Source organism: Cricetulus griseus, chromosome 2, assembly GCF_003668045.3.
Source record: "Cricetulus griseus strain 17A/GY chromosome 2, alternate assembly CriGri-PICRH-1.0, whole genome shotgun sequence".
NCBI classification, from domain to species: domain Eukaryota; kingdom Metazoa; phylum Chordata; class Mammalia; order Rodentia; family Cricetidae; genus Cricetulus; species Cricetulus griseus.
In genome coordinates this window covers 247,960,900-247,976,239 of record NC_048595.1, presented here as the reverse complement: position 1 = coordinate 247,976,239, position 15,340 = coordinate 247,960,900, and the positions used below count along the sequence as shown (strand labels likewise).

General features: G+C 38.1%; 1 protein-coding gene across 1 annotated transcript in view; it reads left to right on the top strand.

Moving 5' to 3' along the window:
- The window catches only part of Rspo3 (R-spondin 3), an 81,806-nt gene extending 73,216 nt beyond the window's left edge, over positions 1–8,590 (top strand). The window contains exon 5 of the mRNA XM_027398416.2: positions 7,114–8,590. Coding sequence (XP_027254217.1) covers positions 7,114–7,307 — 194 coding nt within the window. The 3' untranslated portion in view covers positions 7,308–8,590. The remainder of the gene's footprint in view (positions 1–7,113) is intronic.
- Positions 8,591–15,340: the final 6,750 nt, after the last annotated feature.

The window sequence follows — 15,340 nt, the reverse complement described above, 5'->3', positions numbered from 1 at the left end:
ATTCAAATTTCAGATTCTATGGGCAGTGGTGGGGCACACCTTTAATCCCAGCACTGGAGAGGCAGAGGCAGGCAGATCTCTGTGAGCTCCAGGCCAGCCTGTTTACAGAACAAGTTCCAGCAAAGCCTCTAAAGCTACAGAGAAACCCTGTCTCAAACAAAACAAACAAACAAAAAATTCAAATTTCAGATTCTGATTCCTCAGTGGGTAAGGACCCTAAACAAGAGAAAGGTGGGGGAAATCTTAACAGACTTTCTTAAAGGTGTTGGAGACATGCTCACTGGTTAAGAGCACTTATTCTTGCAGAGGACCTGAACTCCTAAGTTGTCAAGGCTGACCTTGAACTTGAGTCCTCCTTCCTCAGCCTCCTGAGCAAGTGGCATTACGGGTTTGCACCCCACAGACCTGCTCCTAGCCTCTGCGTCTTGATTGTTGCTGGGATCCTCACTGGGAGCTGAGGACACCTACAGAAGTAACACAAGCAGACTAGCCGAGGCAGGGAAAGTTTAGGAGACCAAGGAGGATGCCCCAAAGAGATCATGTAGCTAGAGACTTAAACATTGACCTGAGGTAAGGCAACGGGTTCTAGAAATTGTGAAGTAAATGAAATCAGAAGAAACTATTGGGGTGTGAGGGTGGGAGATACAGGAATGAGCAGGAAGAGAAGTGTGAGGCCAGCCAACTGGGTGACAAGCGAGAAGGGACAAGTCACAGAGGACAAGGACCCTGGAGGCTGCATTAGGAAGCTTTAGATTAGCTGCTTTCACCTCTAAAATGTGCATGCAGCGTCTTACCTTAAGTGTTTTCTTCTTCCGGAATTCCGGAAGGAACACAATGTGAGAAGACAGAACCTCTTGAAATCTGCTTTTCCAGTTGTGAGCAAAACACAGTCTAAGTTTTAACAGATCCCCCTGTGATCAGAGCTGTCACTGCACAAGTGGCTTCAGGAAACTATCCTTAACTCACAGAATGCAGGATAGGACGTAATGATACATCTACTGTAACTGTCTCTGGCTGGTTAAATCAAAAGTGCCCTGGAAGTCAAGCAGAAAAGCAACAGGACTGACTTGTCTACGGACTGAAAGAATACATAACTTGGATAGGTTTTAACTTTGAAGAAATCAAATGTCCGCCTGTTTGTCTATAAAAAGAGGTCTAGACTCTGATTGTTTTTTACTGTATTTCTTAAAATTACAGCAGACGCAATAAGTGTATCTATTTTAGTAAAAACAAACAAGCTAAAAGGGGCAAAAGGTTTGAGTATGTTTCTCCAGTCAGCTCTACTGGGTAATACTATAGCTGAGAGGGACATTTGGCCTTGATGGCTTTCAGCTGTGTTCCTCACCACTGGGTCAAGCTGTCCTGTGTTTACACAGCCCACAGGTCAAAGGCCTTTTAAGTATGTATCTACACAACAGATCATTATTGCTGCATAAAAAGGATTGTACTGTAGCAGCCCTCTCCCGTGCAACTATTCTCCACTGACTTAACTAAAACTAGGGAAAGGTGTGCTTTTTATCCTCTGCGCATAAGAACACGGCCAAATTAGGTTCACAAATCAGATCAACTCTTTTTAACATATAAAGCCATGGGCTTCAGATGGAATTTCGTTTTATAACTACAGGCCAAGGGGTAAATTTTATCTTTTTGGAGGGATATTTCACTAGTTGGTTGGGTCATAGAATTGGCGGTCAATCTAGAATGGGGAATACACTTTTAGATTTTTGTTAATTTTTTTAGTCTATTTTTTCTTAAAACAAGGAACTACTTGAAGCTTCTTAGCTCCCCCTACTGGCAATTTTAAAAACTTCACAAATGAATCCCTTAAAGATTTCTGTACACACAAAAAAGAAAGACATATTTATAATCTAAGTAATTGTCACTCATGATTCTAGGAAAATACCTCTCAATCATATTCACATTGTGTTTCAAAAGATTATTGACTGTTCTCTAAGACTTGTGTTTTCACATGAGAATTTAATGTCTAATACATAACGTATAATATAAAATGTACAAAAACAAAATAATTCAAGATATATTCTGCTCTCAGTAAGTGTTAAGGTTATTCCTTTTTGCTTTAGCTAAATTTTTACATGTTTTTAAAGATTATTTGTAAATAATTTTCATTTCTCACCTCAGTTCCTCAATGTACCTAATTTTAAAACTGCCCTTCAAATTATTATGATTAGCACATCAATGCCAATTTTACACCCATTGTGAAAAATAAGTACTTAGTAACCATGTTATTTGACCCAAATTTTGATTGTATATGTTTAAGGAAATCGGGTACTCCAATTCTCTACAAATACAGTTCTTAGGTGTGTCAGATAGCAAGATAAAACTCAGGAGGTTGCATTTATATGTATTTGTGCATACACACATAATTATGTATATATAATGTATGTAGCAATAATAAAGAAAAAGATGCTGTGAATATCAATTTGAGAGTGGCAGAAAGACATGGGAGGGATTTGAGGTGTGGAAACTGGGAGAGAAGCTGGAAGGATCAAAGAGAATGGGGAAGAGATGTAATTCTGTTTCAGGTAAATCATCAGGAATAAAAGAAAATGCTAAAAAAATGGGGGAAGGAGAGGAGAGGAAAGGGAAAAATACAGTAAAGCTGACTAAGAGTACCTGGGCGCTCTATAAAAACTACTGAGTCGTGGTCTCCAGACACAGGGTATAGGGATTTTCATTTTTTAAAGTCTTCTATGTTTCCAGCCTTCTCCATGGAAGGCTCTAGACAGTGCTTATGCAAATGGCTGTGCTTTTCATCAGTAGAAAATAATTTTTTTCACAATCTCAATCCTGATATATGTTCACATCCGTGATACTAATTTCTATGGAGACCTTAAATCATGTGTGGCTTCTTTACCTGAATAGAGATTTTAATTACTCTTTTGAAAAGCTAGTCTCTAAAGGGAGGGCATCCGGAGATGAATATGTCTAAAATCCATTTGTATATGTGTATGAAACTGCCAAAAATTAAATTGAGAGTATAAAACTGTAAGGATGAATTATAAATACTACCTGCACTCCCTTTATGGATTTTATTACATGTTACAAGTTTCTGGAAAATTAAATGTTACATATTAAAACATGTATTGTTTTAACTTATAACCCAAGCATCAAAGCTCCAGTATGTCCTAGGATTCTGATCGTAGCCCTTCCAGAGTTTTCAGTACCACTGATGCTTCAGGACAAATTCTGAACATGGCAATGGAATGCAGTGCTTCTCAGTAACTGCCTATATATAGACTCTGACCAAACCAAGGAAGTGTATTTTCAGTGTCCCAGGTCACCATGTCCTTGCACCGCCATCACATGTTGACATATCATTCACTGCCTACCCTGTCCTCTTCCTTCACCAGCCTCACAAACTCTGTCATTCTTCTTGGTTTAACTTAAACATCATCTGAAGAGTTGCATTAAGTCTCTATTAGCTGAGTCCAGCACTTCCTGTGTGTTTCCTGTATGATCTTGTGGTTGCCTCCATCTGGGTATAGGCAAGTAGCCACAGTTAGCATGCTATTCTCGATATCTTGTGCTCATGCTCAGGCAAAAATGTACATACCTTTGGCATGGAGTGAAGACTTACAACATGTCTATGCTATATAATCACAATATTACCTTTAGTTTGTCATATGACTAACATGTCAGGCACCATGGTAAATGCTCTGTAAGCATCTTATTTAACCTTGAAAAGTTTAGTAAAGAGAATTTTTTTCTACTTGAACTATCAGTTAATCCTGAGGTTTATCAGAACCTTGCAAAAAGTTATGTAACTACTTGAGTTCCACTTAGAATCTGAGCAGAGATTTCCGGCCCCAAGAATGGTATTCTAAAACTTCAGAGCATGTGCCTCTCTAAGAAGGACCATCCTGGTCTATTTCTGTTTTTCTAAAAGACTCTCACAGGTTATGTTATAAACAATAGATGCTTACTTATCACATGGATCTGGAGGCCAGAAGTCTAAGAATGCTGAACTGGTGTCTCATGAGGACTCTGCATGGTAAACAGCAGAAAGGCTGGTCATTTGTGTGAGGAAGCAAAAGGAAAAGGGACCAAACTCCATGTTATCAGTAAGCCATCCCTGCAATAACCCATTGCCATGATAGCAACACTAATCTATTTATGAGGGCAGCATTCTCACAATGCAGTCACCCTTTCAAGGTCCCTTTGAAACTATGGTTACAGTGGCAATTAAATTTTACCATGAGTTTTAAAGGGAGGACATTCAAACCCTAGCAGGCTCAGATTGTACTTAACTACTCACAGCAATTTCTCTTCCATGATTTCTGCTCAAACCTCCTCCTTATAGCTTACAACACCGTGGGGAAATGAATGTTCTTTCAATCATTAGACTACTTCACAATCCAGTTCAGGCACACCTACACGTGGTCATGACTAGCACACACGGGTATTCAATGAAGGGCAACACACACACACACACACACACACACACACACACACACACACACACACACACACACCAGATTGTTTTAATTGGAATGCTTAGTTTGCAAAATTGCAAAAGAGTCACAAAATAACTATTAACCACATCAATGAAAGCTCAGCAAGTCACTACAATAGAAAGAGAAGTCCTTTTAATGAAAACCTTACAAAATTATCCCAAATTGCACGTGATTTTTAATGGACTGCAGCCACTTTGGGCATTTCTATTTTATTTCTTGGACAAGAGTAAACTATATTATTTATGCAGAAATGGTAGTGAATATTTCCAACTACTAACACATGGCCTGTGAATAAAAGACTAATGCCATTTTTTCTCTTGTGCAATAACCTTGCATTGGACAGCAAACATGTACAATGTGCTAGTTTCCTGTTGCCATAGCAGAGCCTCCCTTTTCACTCACCGCCCAGAGTAAATAGCTATTTCTTGGATAATAAAGCCATAATACTAAACTTCAAGATGCTTCCAAAAGTGTTTCTGCCTGTCTTAGGAAATAATCGTATCAGTTTGCTAATAAGCAGAAATACTTTGGAAGTCAAATTTGTTGTCACAAGTGGCAAAAAAAAAAAAAAAATCCACATAGAAATCAAGCCATGACGGAGGAAGAAACAATACATGTCTTATGTTTCTGAAACATTATGGCTGGGATCACAGCTGTAACATGTTGGACAATCATCAAGAGAACAATGTCAAACACTGAACTTCTGGGTAATTTCCATAAAAATAACATTTTGTTTGAGGTCAGTTACTTCGGTAGAACTTTGGAATGATTTTTGTTGGCTTTTTTTTAAAAAAATTGAACTCTAACACCCTCCAGGTGCCCCTCCATCTAGAACTACTATGTCATTCAATGTTTGCAAGCACCTCCTAAGAAGAAACTCGAGTGCGTGAAAACTCATACTCTGTCAGCCTGAGAACGTTATGGAGCTTAAGTTATGTTACATAGTCAGGAAGGGCAATTGCTATTCAATTTTTGTTGTTGTTGTTTAGTTCCATTATTTAAGTCAGCTCTGCAAATATGTAACGTGGACATTAAAACCAACAGAAAGGCCTGAGGTCTGTCCGTAGAGATCTCGGCAATGCCATAATATTCCTTAAAGTGAAAAAGAAAACTGAAGTTGGCAAATCAGTGGGTCATTATTTCAGCTTAGAAATAATAGTTGACTGTTTTTGCTGAACTCTATATGCCTCAGATAACTTGATATTTACTTTATCCTTCTCTGGGTCCTCAATTTATTAACGGTTCTACTAGCATTCAAAAATTGAACATGCATTTTGTTAAACTCAACAAGGCAAGTTTGCATGAAGTGATTGGAAGGTTTTGTAAATACAGTCTCATGACAAAGCTATTCATGGCATAAAATCATTAATCCAAAGAGACTGCAGTGGCCTAGTATACATATGAAGTATTAGTAACACCACTCCCTGAGATTCTGTAACCAGAGGATGAGAAAAAAGGAGCCAAACCACTGAATTCAATATTTGCAGCCTGTTTCAGGATCTGAAAATATTTTGGTTCTCTCACACAAATAATTTTTCCAAAATATTTTCACCCATAGTGCCTCATTGTATGCAGACTGATTTCAAGTTTGCATGGCTCTGGGTGTGGGGTCAACAGTCTAGATTTGTCTCACATCCAAAACTGTCTGGTTCCCAATTCTCATTTATTATGAATTTATTTGTGTACAATAATTTCTTACTGATATATATGTGTTAATGCATCTTAACAAAATCATGTCCTTAAAAATTACAAATATTATACAAAAAATATTCACCAGACAAAAATTAGTTCCCTTTTCTTAAGGAAAAAGGGGAAGATGTACCCAATTTGGTGTCTTGGCAAAATACTCACCAACATTTTTCATGGTTACCTAGCACAATGCAGCGAAATTTACTGTTCATGCTGGCTCCGTATGTGGTGCAATATTCCTATTCACAACAATATCTTTATAGTCATGTTGATTTCACTTAAAATTCTACCTCACAATACATTACAAGTCTGAGCTATATTGATGCTATAAACACAGTTCAAGGACAGGAACCTCCATCTGACAAATATCTGTTTGATTGATTAAAAACAAAAAGTTCCTGTCCTTGTAGCTTACACCATAGGAGTACTGATAAATTATATTCAGCATACCATGCACACAGAGAAATTGCAATACAATTAATTTCAGTTGGTACTAAAATAAAGCCTGATTATCTTGGTATGCATTATGAACTATTATTTCCTTATTTGTTATATAAATCAAGTCTCTCCTCTTAGATAACATGCAAATGTCACCACAGCTTACAAATATATGATTGCTATTTGTAAACTTGAATATAAAATATTGCCTTAAATATAAACCAGATAAATGTACATATTAATCAAGTTTTCAGGTGGTTAAAAATATATGTAAGTTTTCCATTTGGTATGCATAAGTGACAATTTTGCAAAATAAATCCCTTAATGCTATTGGTCACAAAAAGTCTATTGGTTTGACAAAAGTATCTGAGAGAAAATCTTAAAGACTATATATTTGTTATCTATGAGTACAATACGCAACTTGAGAAAAAATGCTATTTTTATTAAGTTAGAATAACCAAAGAGAATACAACTGAATAAATTTTATTAAATGAATGTCCTTTCATTTCAGGAAAAAAAGGAAGGGAGAGAAAACGAAAAAAACTCAATAAAGAGGAAAAAAAGGAAACAAGCTCTGACAGCAAAGGTTTGGAGTCCAGCAGAGAGACCCCAGAGCAGCGGGAAAACAAAGACAGACAGCAGCAGCAGAAGAGAAAAGCCCAAGAGAAACAACAGAAATCGGTATCAATCAGCACTGTACACTAGAGGGTCCTGTGAGGTGATTGTAGACTCATGATGCTGCTATCTCAACCAGATGCCCAGGACAGGTGTTCTAGCCATTAGGACCACAAACGGACAACACATCAGTTACCGCTCTGTCTAAACAACATTCCGAATAGTTGCTATATTCTTCATACAAGCATAGTTAACAGCAAAGAGCCAAACGTTCAAAGAAGGGATACTTTCAGATGGTTATCTTATGTGCTTCTGTGTATTTTTAAAAGATGAGAAAATCTGTACATAATTATCAATAACCTATAAGCTATCCTCAATGTAATGATGACACCCAGAGAAGAAACATCTTTTCCCTATAAAAATTGTTCTTCAAGTAATTGTCTTTAAGAAGCAAAAGATAATTCTGCAACTTCAAAGAAACAGTGTCCCTCAAAACAAAGGTCAGGGGAGAGAAACATCGCTCCAAGAACAGGGTGGATTTGTCCAGGAGATCTAGTGAATGGTCAGAATTAAGGCCTGGCATGTGGAATCCTAGAGTTAAACATCAAAGAAGCAAGTGTTGCTTTGTTTTTGTTTTTGTTTTTAAGATTACTTCTATTGTCCTCATCCTGTACTTCTGCAAGAAACTGAGTGTGCATAACAGAGTTAAATATACTGTGTGGGATTGAAGTAAGGCAAACTGTGGAAGAAATCATAGAACTGGAGATCGTCTGTGCTTTCCAGACTGGGAAGGGTTGTGATTACCTGGAACAGGTCTCCAATCTATCTTAGCGCTGTGTGGTTGATCGTCTGCTACACCTCGGTTTATATAAGTCTGTAAACATGTACCTGTAACTTTCTTCCAAAAGCAAAACCATACATATTAGAAGAAAATTCTGACTTTATAGAAAACAAAAGCTAGAGTGAGGAGAATGTGACATGTTTGCAAAAGTGTGTTTTCTTTCTTAATGAAGGGAAAACAATTTTATTACCTGCTTAAGGGTCCATCTGGAACTAAAGGGATACTACTTTCTAACAAGGTGTATCTAGTAGGGGAGAAAGCCACCACAATAAATATATTTGTTAATAGTTTCTAAAGTTTGGTTCACTTTGTTTTGTTGGGTAAGAGTTAGAGACTCAAGAACTAGGAAGAAGAAATCTGCTCCATGGGCGACCTGTGTCTTACAAATGTATATGACAGTTTCAGTGTTTCCTCCTTCAATGCCCCATTACCTGAACCAATGGAAACTTGCTTATGCAATGCTAGGGGATATTTATTATTTTTCCTACTTTAATAAAAAAATCTATTATGGGACATAAGCCTACCTAAATGATCTCCCTGGCCCCCTCCTTCATTTCTTAGAGATGAACACCTTGTGTGTCGATTCATCCTGCATCTTCTACATTTAGCTTTTCTTCTCCATGTTTTCTCAGTCTGTGGATCTCTTTGGGGAACTGGAGCCCCCTATCAGAAGGCCTCAGCCATGGTTCCCAGAGGACCCAGCCAGTCTTGAGCAGGAGGAGGATCTCTGAGTGTGCAGCACAGACTCTGTCTCACGACCCACTTTAGCCTTCTGCAACAACAGGAGGCTGTGCAGCCGCTCTGTGTACCATGCTTGTGGCTCTCTCGAGGTCGCTGCCTTCTGAAGAACCTGCAGTGAAACTGCCTCCTGCCTGTCTGTCTCTGTCCACCCTTTCTTCACCTACTCTACTGCTCGTGTGGGCTGCTTGGCTTTTCCTCTTTTGAGATATAAAGGTTTTAAATAGTTTATTACTGTTCTTACTCTGGTGTTTCTTTTCTCGTTTGCATGGGATACACTTTCCAATCAACCATATCTATACTATTTCAGAGAGTTTTCATTCAATCTCCATATAACACTCATGCTACTGAAGGGAATCGAACCCCATACTACAGAATGATGTTAAGTGGAACTATGTCCCCGGTTAAGAACTTTTGAATGTATCAAACATCATAACTGCCTCAGTGTTGTCTTATTCAGTGTGAGTCACACTCAATATTTTTACGTATATTTCTCTTTAACAATGTCTTCGTTCTTCCAACAACACTGTCTGTGGTCTAGGAAAGGGATAAAATCCATCAAAGACAGAGCAAACATAGGCATATCTTCCCATATGGCCCTCTATACCACAAAAATATTTATATCTTTGATGCAACACTTAAATAAAAGTACAAGAGAAAACAAATTACAATTAACATTATCCATACATTGGATAGAATATACATAAATATATATATGATAATTTCTATTAAAAATTTCAATGTACCCTGCTAGATTCTCAAGCATAAGAAATCACATAATATTCAAATAATCAGCCCTCCTCAAGCATTTTAAGTCTCACCACTGACTTACGGAAAACTTGTTGCACTCACCTTAAAAGGCACTGTTGATAGTAACAAGCATCCAAGAAATTCCTGATATAGAAATGGATTTCAGATAGAACATCACAAATCTGTCAGTACCTAGTTCATACCCTTGCCCTGGTTTCCAAAGTCTAGCTTTATAACTTTATAACCTGTCACCAGATTTAGGTTATACCCTAAGCCTGTAGACATTGATATGACACTTAGGGTCTCCATTTTTATTGCAAGGGAGTGGGGGATCCAGGCCAGGGAACATTTAACATATATTCTACATCATGGTGATGCTCCCAGTGAATCTTCACTAGTGAGAATGTCCTTTGGAAATGATCCTAACTGTGTTTTTCACAAAAGAGGAAATGTATACTGTGATGTAGACTTTACTGATCTTGTATTATTGAAATATTAATAGGTAATGTTGGTGTTATTCAAATACTAAAATGAGTAACAGAGGGAAGAAAAGGAGTATAAAACAGCTACTGCCAAGAATAGAGGCTGATCCTCACAAAAGGAAGGGGAAAGAAAGTGGAAAGAGTGTGCTATATATGTGTGTAGACAGTCATTGCCTGAATTCTGCTGTTCACTGGGTTATAATTCTGTAACCAAGGACCAGCTGTGTAGCCTTTCACAGTCTCCATTCTTTTTGGCAAGAATACAATGAGAATAAAAAGACTAGTGACTCAATGGAACAATAATTATTCTGTAGGCAAATACACACCCACACATGACAAGCAAACCAATATCTACAAGTCAAACCAGTAAATCAATTTTATTGCTTGATTAGTATATGAAATTCCAAGAGATATACATGTATAATGATTTCAAAAATAAATGTAAAAATAAGAGTTGTGGAAACAGAGCAGTAGTAACTCTAGAATGAATACAAATGTACAAGTGGCCTTCAATCTTTTTTTCTTTTCTTTTCTTTCTTTTTTTTTTCTTTATTTGGTTTTTCGAGACAGGGTTTCTCTGTGTAGCTTTGGAGTCTATCCTGGCACTCACTCTGGAGACCAGGCTGGCCTGGAACTCACAGAGATCCGCCTGCCTCTGTGCTGGGCATTAAAGGCATGCACCACCAATGCCAGCTGCCTTCAATCTTTAAAGCAAGAAATGATTATTCTTAAGAATGTGCACATTTTATAAGTAGGCATAAGTAGAGACACTCCATCTCCTCCTTGTATTTCAATATAAAAATGACTGGCTAAATTCTTTCTCAGTAGTATTGCAAGTGTCTTTAGGTAAATTAAGGGGGAAAGAATTCATCCTCAGGCAAGTTTATTATGGGGTAGAACTTCTCACATGCTATGGGAGTATATGCGCAATTCGTCTTCCACAAAAAGGCTAATTAAAGTTGTTGCTCAAATCAATTGAGAATTTCCATTTTAATTGTTTTAGCATACATTAGCTGTGCATCCTAATGGGTTTCATTACATGCCCATACATTTTCATATGTGTGCATAATGTATTTTGATCATATTTGCCCTGCATTACCTGCTCTTGTCCACCTCCTACTTTTGTTAAATCCTTCTTCTTCATAAGTAGGTCCCCTTATACTTTTATGACCTTCTGGTTTGTTAGTTTTGTTTTGTGGCCCACTGAAATTTGTTGACCATACTTACAGCAGCATGGGTGAATGTTTATTTACAGGAACACAGGCACCTTGCCAGTAGCTACACCATTAAAGAAAAATGTCTCTTTCTGCCCCCTTTAACAGGTTATAAATCCAAAGATAAGGGTCCGACCCCATGATCTCTCCTTCCTCAGTGACATGCTGTTGATCAACGCCATCTCATACAGACCTCATGCAGATAATAACAACTGCTCGGAATTCTAGAGTGCCTGGACGTTGGTGCTCTACAACTGGCCCCTTCCATCAGCTCTTCTATTCTGTCCACCCTTCCTCCATGATATTCCATGAATTTCAATGGCGGTGATATAAATGCCCCATTTATCACTGATCCTTCAATAGTCACTCAGAAAAATTTTCCATTTTAATCAAGGATAACTCAGCTCACTAACCTCTCAGTTTAGTGTTATATTCCAATGTTTTGTTGTTTTGTTTTGATTATTAGAAAGAGGGAAAGGAACAGCTGGGTCTCCTTTACAGTAGCCATAATATTCTCAGTAAGATGTGTTGTGCAATTATGCCAAAGTCCCTCTAGAGAAGTCAGTGGTGTCCATGTTTCACAAACAAGAGACTTGAGGCACAGAAAACTCTCCAAAAGTCACATGACCAGTAGGTAGTCAGCTCTGAAGTCATTCTTGTCTTTGGCCAACTCCAACTGCCCTTCATCATAGCCTTTAAAGCCATTTAATTTTATTTCCAAGATTAACTATAACATGTCATGATCTAAGACTTTATCTCATGAAGAAGACTGAAAAGTTCTAGTAGAGGAATGACCCAGGATAAGACTTACCCCTCAACTAGAACAACATATGGTTTCCCACATGGGGGGAAATAAGTGAATGCAACAAGAGGCAAGAGGACTAAAAAGAAGAAATGAACACCATAGGCCACTGGAGAAAAGCAAAGATGAGGCCAAAAGAGACTAGCGGGTCTGAATCTTCAGGAAGCCTTCAGCTTTGCAGCCCTATTTGCCTCTGGAGTAGATCTCAATTTATTTGTCCTCTATTTGTTCATACAGTGATGACCAACACTGCCGTCTTTCCCTTAGTTCTCATGCAGATACGCAGAAATGGATCTTTACTGTGGGAACAGCAAAGCAAGCTCAAACGATGCCTCACTCACTGTCTTTCAGACACTGAGTACACATGTTCTAAGGTTCATACATCCTTTCTTATCATTTATGACATATAACAAAGAAAGAAATGAGAGTGGGTGAGAGAAAGGAAGGAAAGACAGAAAGGAGTGAAAGAGGAACTCCACAATAGCAATGACTTTTATTCCTAGCCATTAAGATGCAGGGATAAGAGATCATTAAGTAGTACAAACATCCCATTTTCTAGGAAATCAATGGCATAAGCATTTCAGCAGACAAAATTACAGGACCATAAAATAATCTGGCATATAAACAACTTCAGTATCTGTAGTTGTAGTCAATAAAAATTACTCAAAATCAGAGACAATAAGATGGCTCTCCAGATAAAGGTGCTTAGCCCCAAGCCTTTCAACTTAAGTTTGATCCCCTCAACCAACACAGTGGAAGGATAGGACAGACTCTTGAAAGTTGTTCTCTGACTTCCATGTATGCTTGATGGCAACTATAACCCTGCCACACACACACACACACACACACACACACACACACACACACACACACACAAAATCAATCAATTAAAAGGGGTTGAACTTTTTATTTTTTGTTTTGTTTTGTTTTCTTTAAACATAATATTTTTTACTGATTATTTGGGAATTTCCCACAATGAATCCTGGTCAACGCTCCCAACTTTGTGCTTTCCACGCCCAAAAAATACATCAAAGACCCATAATAAACTTTTGTTTGTAAAGATGGAAAGCTGGCAAATATCAGGAAAGTTTTTAACTCTCGCTGTTGGACAGACTGCACTCCTTCTCCATTCCTTACATGGTTGCCACATTGGGGATTTTACTCTTAGAGGAAATTATTCAGACCCTTCCCCAAGAGGAGTTAATGGAAATTCTAATGCCTGAGGTGAGCACTGCTTTGAGACTTGGCCAATTCCTGTGGTTTGTTTTCTGAAGCTACTGGCATTAGAGCATTGAGAGTGTCACAAGAGCAGGCGTTGTTGGCTCACACCTTTAACCCCAGCACTCCTGAGGCAGAAGCAGGTAGATCTCTGTGAGTTCGAGGCCAGCCTGGTCTACAGAGTTCCAAGACAACCTCCAAAGCAATACAGAGAAACCCTGTCTTGAAAAACCAAACGAAAAAAAGAAAGAAAGAAAAGTGTCATGAGAACAATTGCAAATATTGTGACACCCAATAATAATAAAATAAACTCTACTAAATCTTGCATCGTGAACAGGAGTCATTTCTGAGTCAGTGAGTACTACCAGATGTGGTCTTCCCAGACCTGCTTGGCCCCAAGTTGCCTAGCATCTGACCTTGATACCTTCAAGCCTTTAAATAAGAAAGATTTCAAATGCTCCAGCAAAACATAGTTCAGGCTTATCCAAAGCAGCCATGAGTGCAATGTATGATCGATCATAAAGGAGACACAGACAAGTAGGGGCACTTTAGGGAAATGAGTCAGTTTCAAGCTAGGAATTCTTTGTGTTCTTGATTACTTAATGCTGGAGTTTTACATTGAATTAAGAGAAGAGAGAATTACATACAACAGTAAAGCAACAGCATCCACTGACCATGGGCTGTGGAGAGAACAGCCTGTCACGTACACATAAAGCGGGTAAGAAAACACTCTTGAGTTGTGTATACAGAACATCCAGTAAAATCCAAAACGGTGTAATTTATAGAAAGGAAGACATCTTTTTGGAGCCTGCTTGCTTAGAATCTCTAGATATTCCAAATTTATGTCTTCAGATTGATGATCATTAGAACTGATAATTTGCTCACAAGCGTTCTTGAAGGTCATACCAATTTGCTTTCATGATAATACCTTTCCCAATACCACTGCTCAAGAAATCAGCCAATTAGATAACAGATGAAGGCTAAATTAACAAAGTATCATTAGGAATCACTAAATTATAAAGTAAAATTGCTTTAACAAGGGTCATTTATTCCATGTTTAGAGTAGTGTCTTTGAGATATGAATATAAAACAAGCCAATAATGTACTTGCCATCCATCAGATAGGCATTATGTGAATAAGTAAGCCAAGCTGATGGCAAAATAGATTCTGTCATCCTTAACATACAGTCAATTATCACCGACAGTGTTGTGACATCCCAGTAAAGCTATAAGACTGTATTTGAATATTCTAAAAGTATTATCAAACCTCTCTGTGGGGCTTAAAAGCTTGTGCTATTTTTCAGTAACTCATATATCACCCCTGGCATTCATAATAAATTTTAATACTTTCTATTTATTACAAATAAAATGAAAACATACTATTGTTTTTCAGGGTGATTATTTCTTTTCCTTTTTTAAGTAAAGTATTAGTAACTAACCCTCCTACCCCCCTACAAAATACAGAAAATACAGTTGATTAAGTACAAATTCACATAAATTAAGAGTGATTCAATGACCATCTTGAAAGAAAGTGTGTATTTGTAACAATCAGAAAGTAGTTCCTGGACTGGGCAGAAAATTCAAGGTCACCATGCAAATGACCAAAAACTAAAACAAACTCCAACTTGAGGCACATTCAACCATGAAGGCCCCAGTTATCATGGCTACCCACTGGCTATGTGTATGCCAAGGGAACTCTTTCTGTGTGAGATCATATCAGTTCCTCAGAGAAAAGGTGCCAGGCAGATTTGCTCTTCCTTCTGTCAGCTGGAAATACAAGAAATGAAAATTATGTTAAATATAAGTTGAGAATACTTGAGAAAACATCCCTTCCCAAGCTGCCTGTCAAAGGGGGAACTAGGGTGCTAAATAGGTTGTGAGACGTGGAGTCCCCCAGAGATTAGGCTTCTGCAAAGGAAGCTCTGGTTCTACAGACATCAGTGAAATCCTAGGGGAAGGTCCTCCTCGCTTCCCAGCCTTCCCCTGAACCTCAAAATCCTCTTAGACACCAGCTGGGTTTCTCTTGAGGAAAATTAAGCACACTATGAGGAACAAAACCGTCAGGAAAAACAACATAGC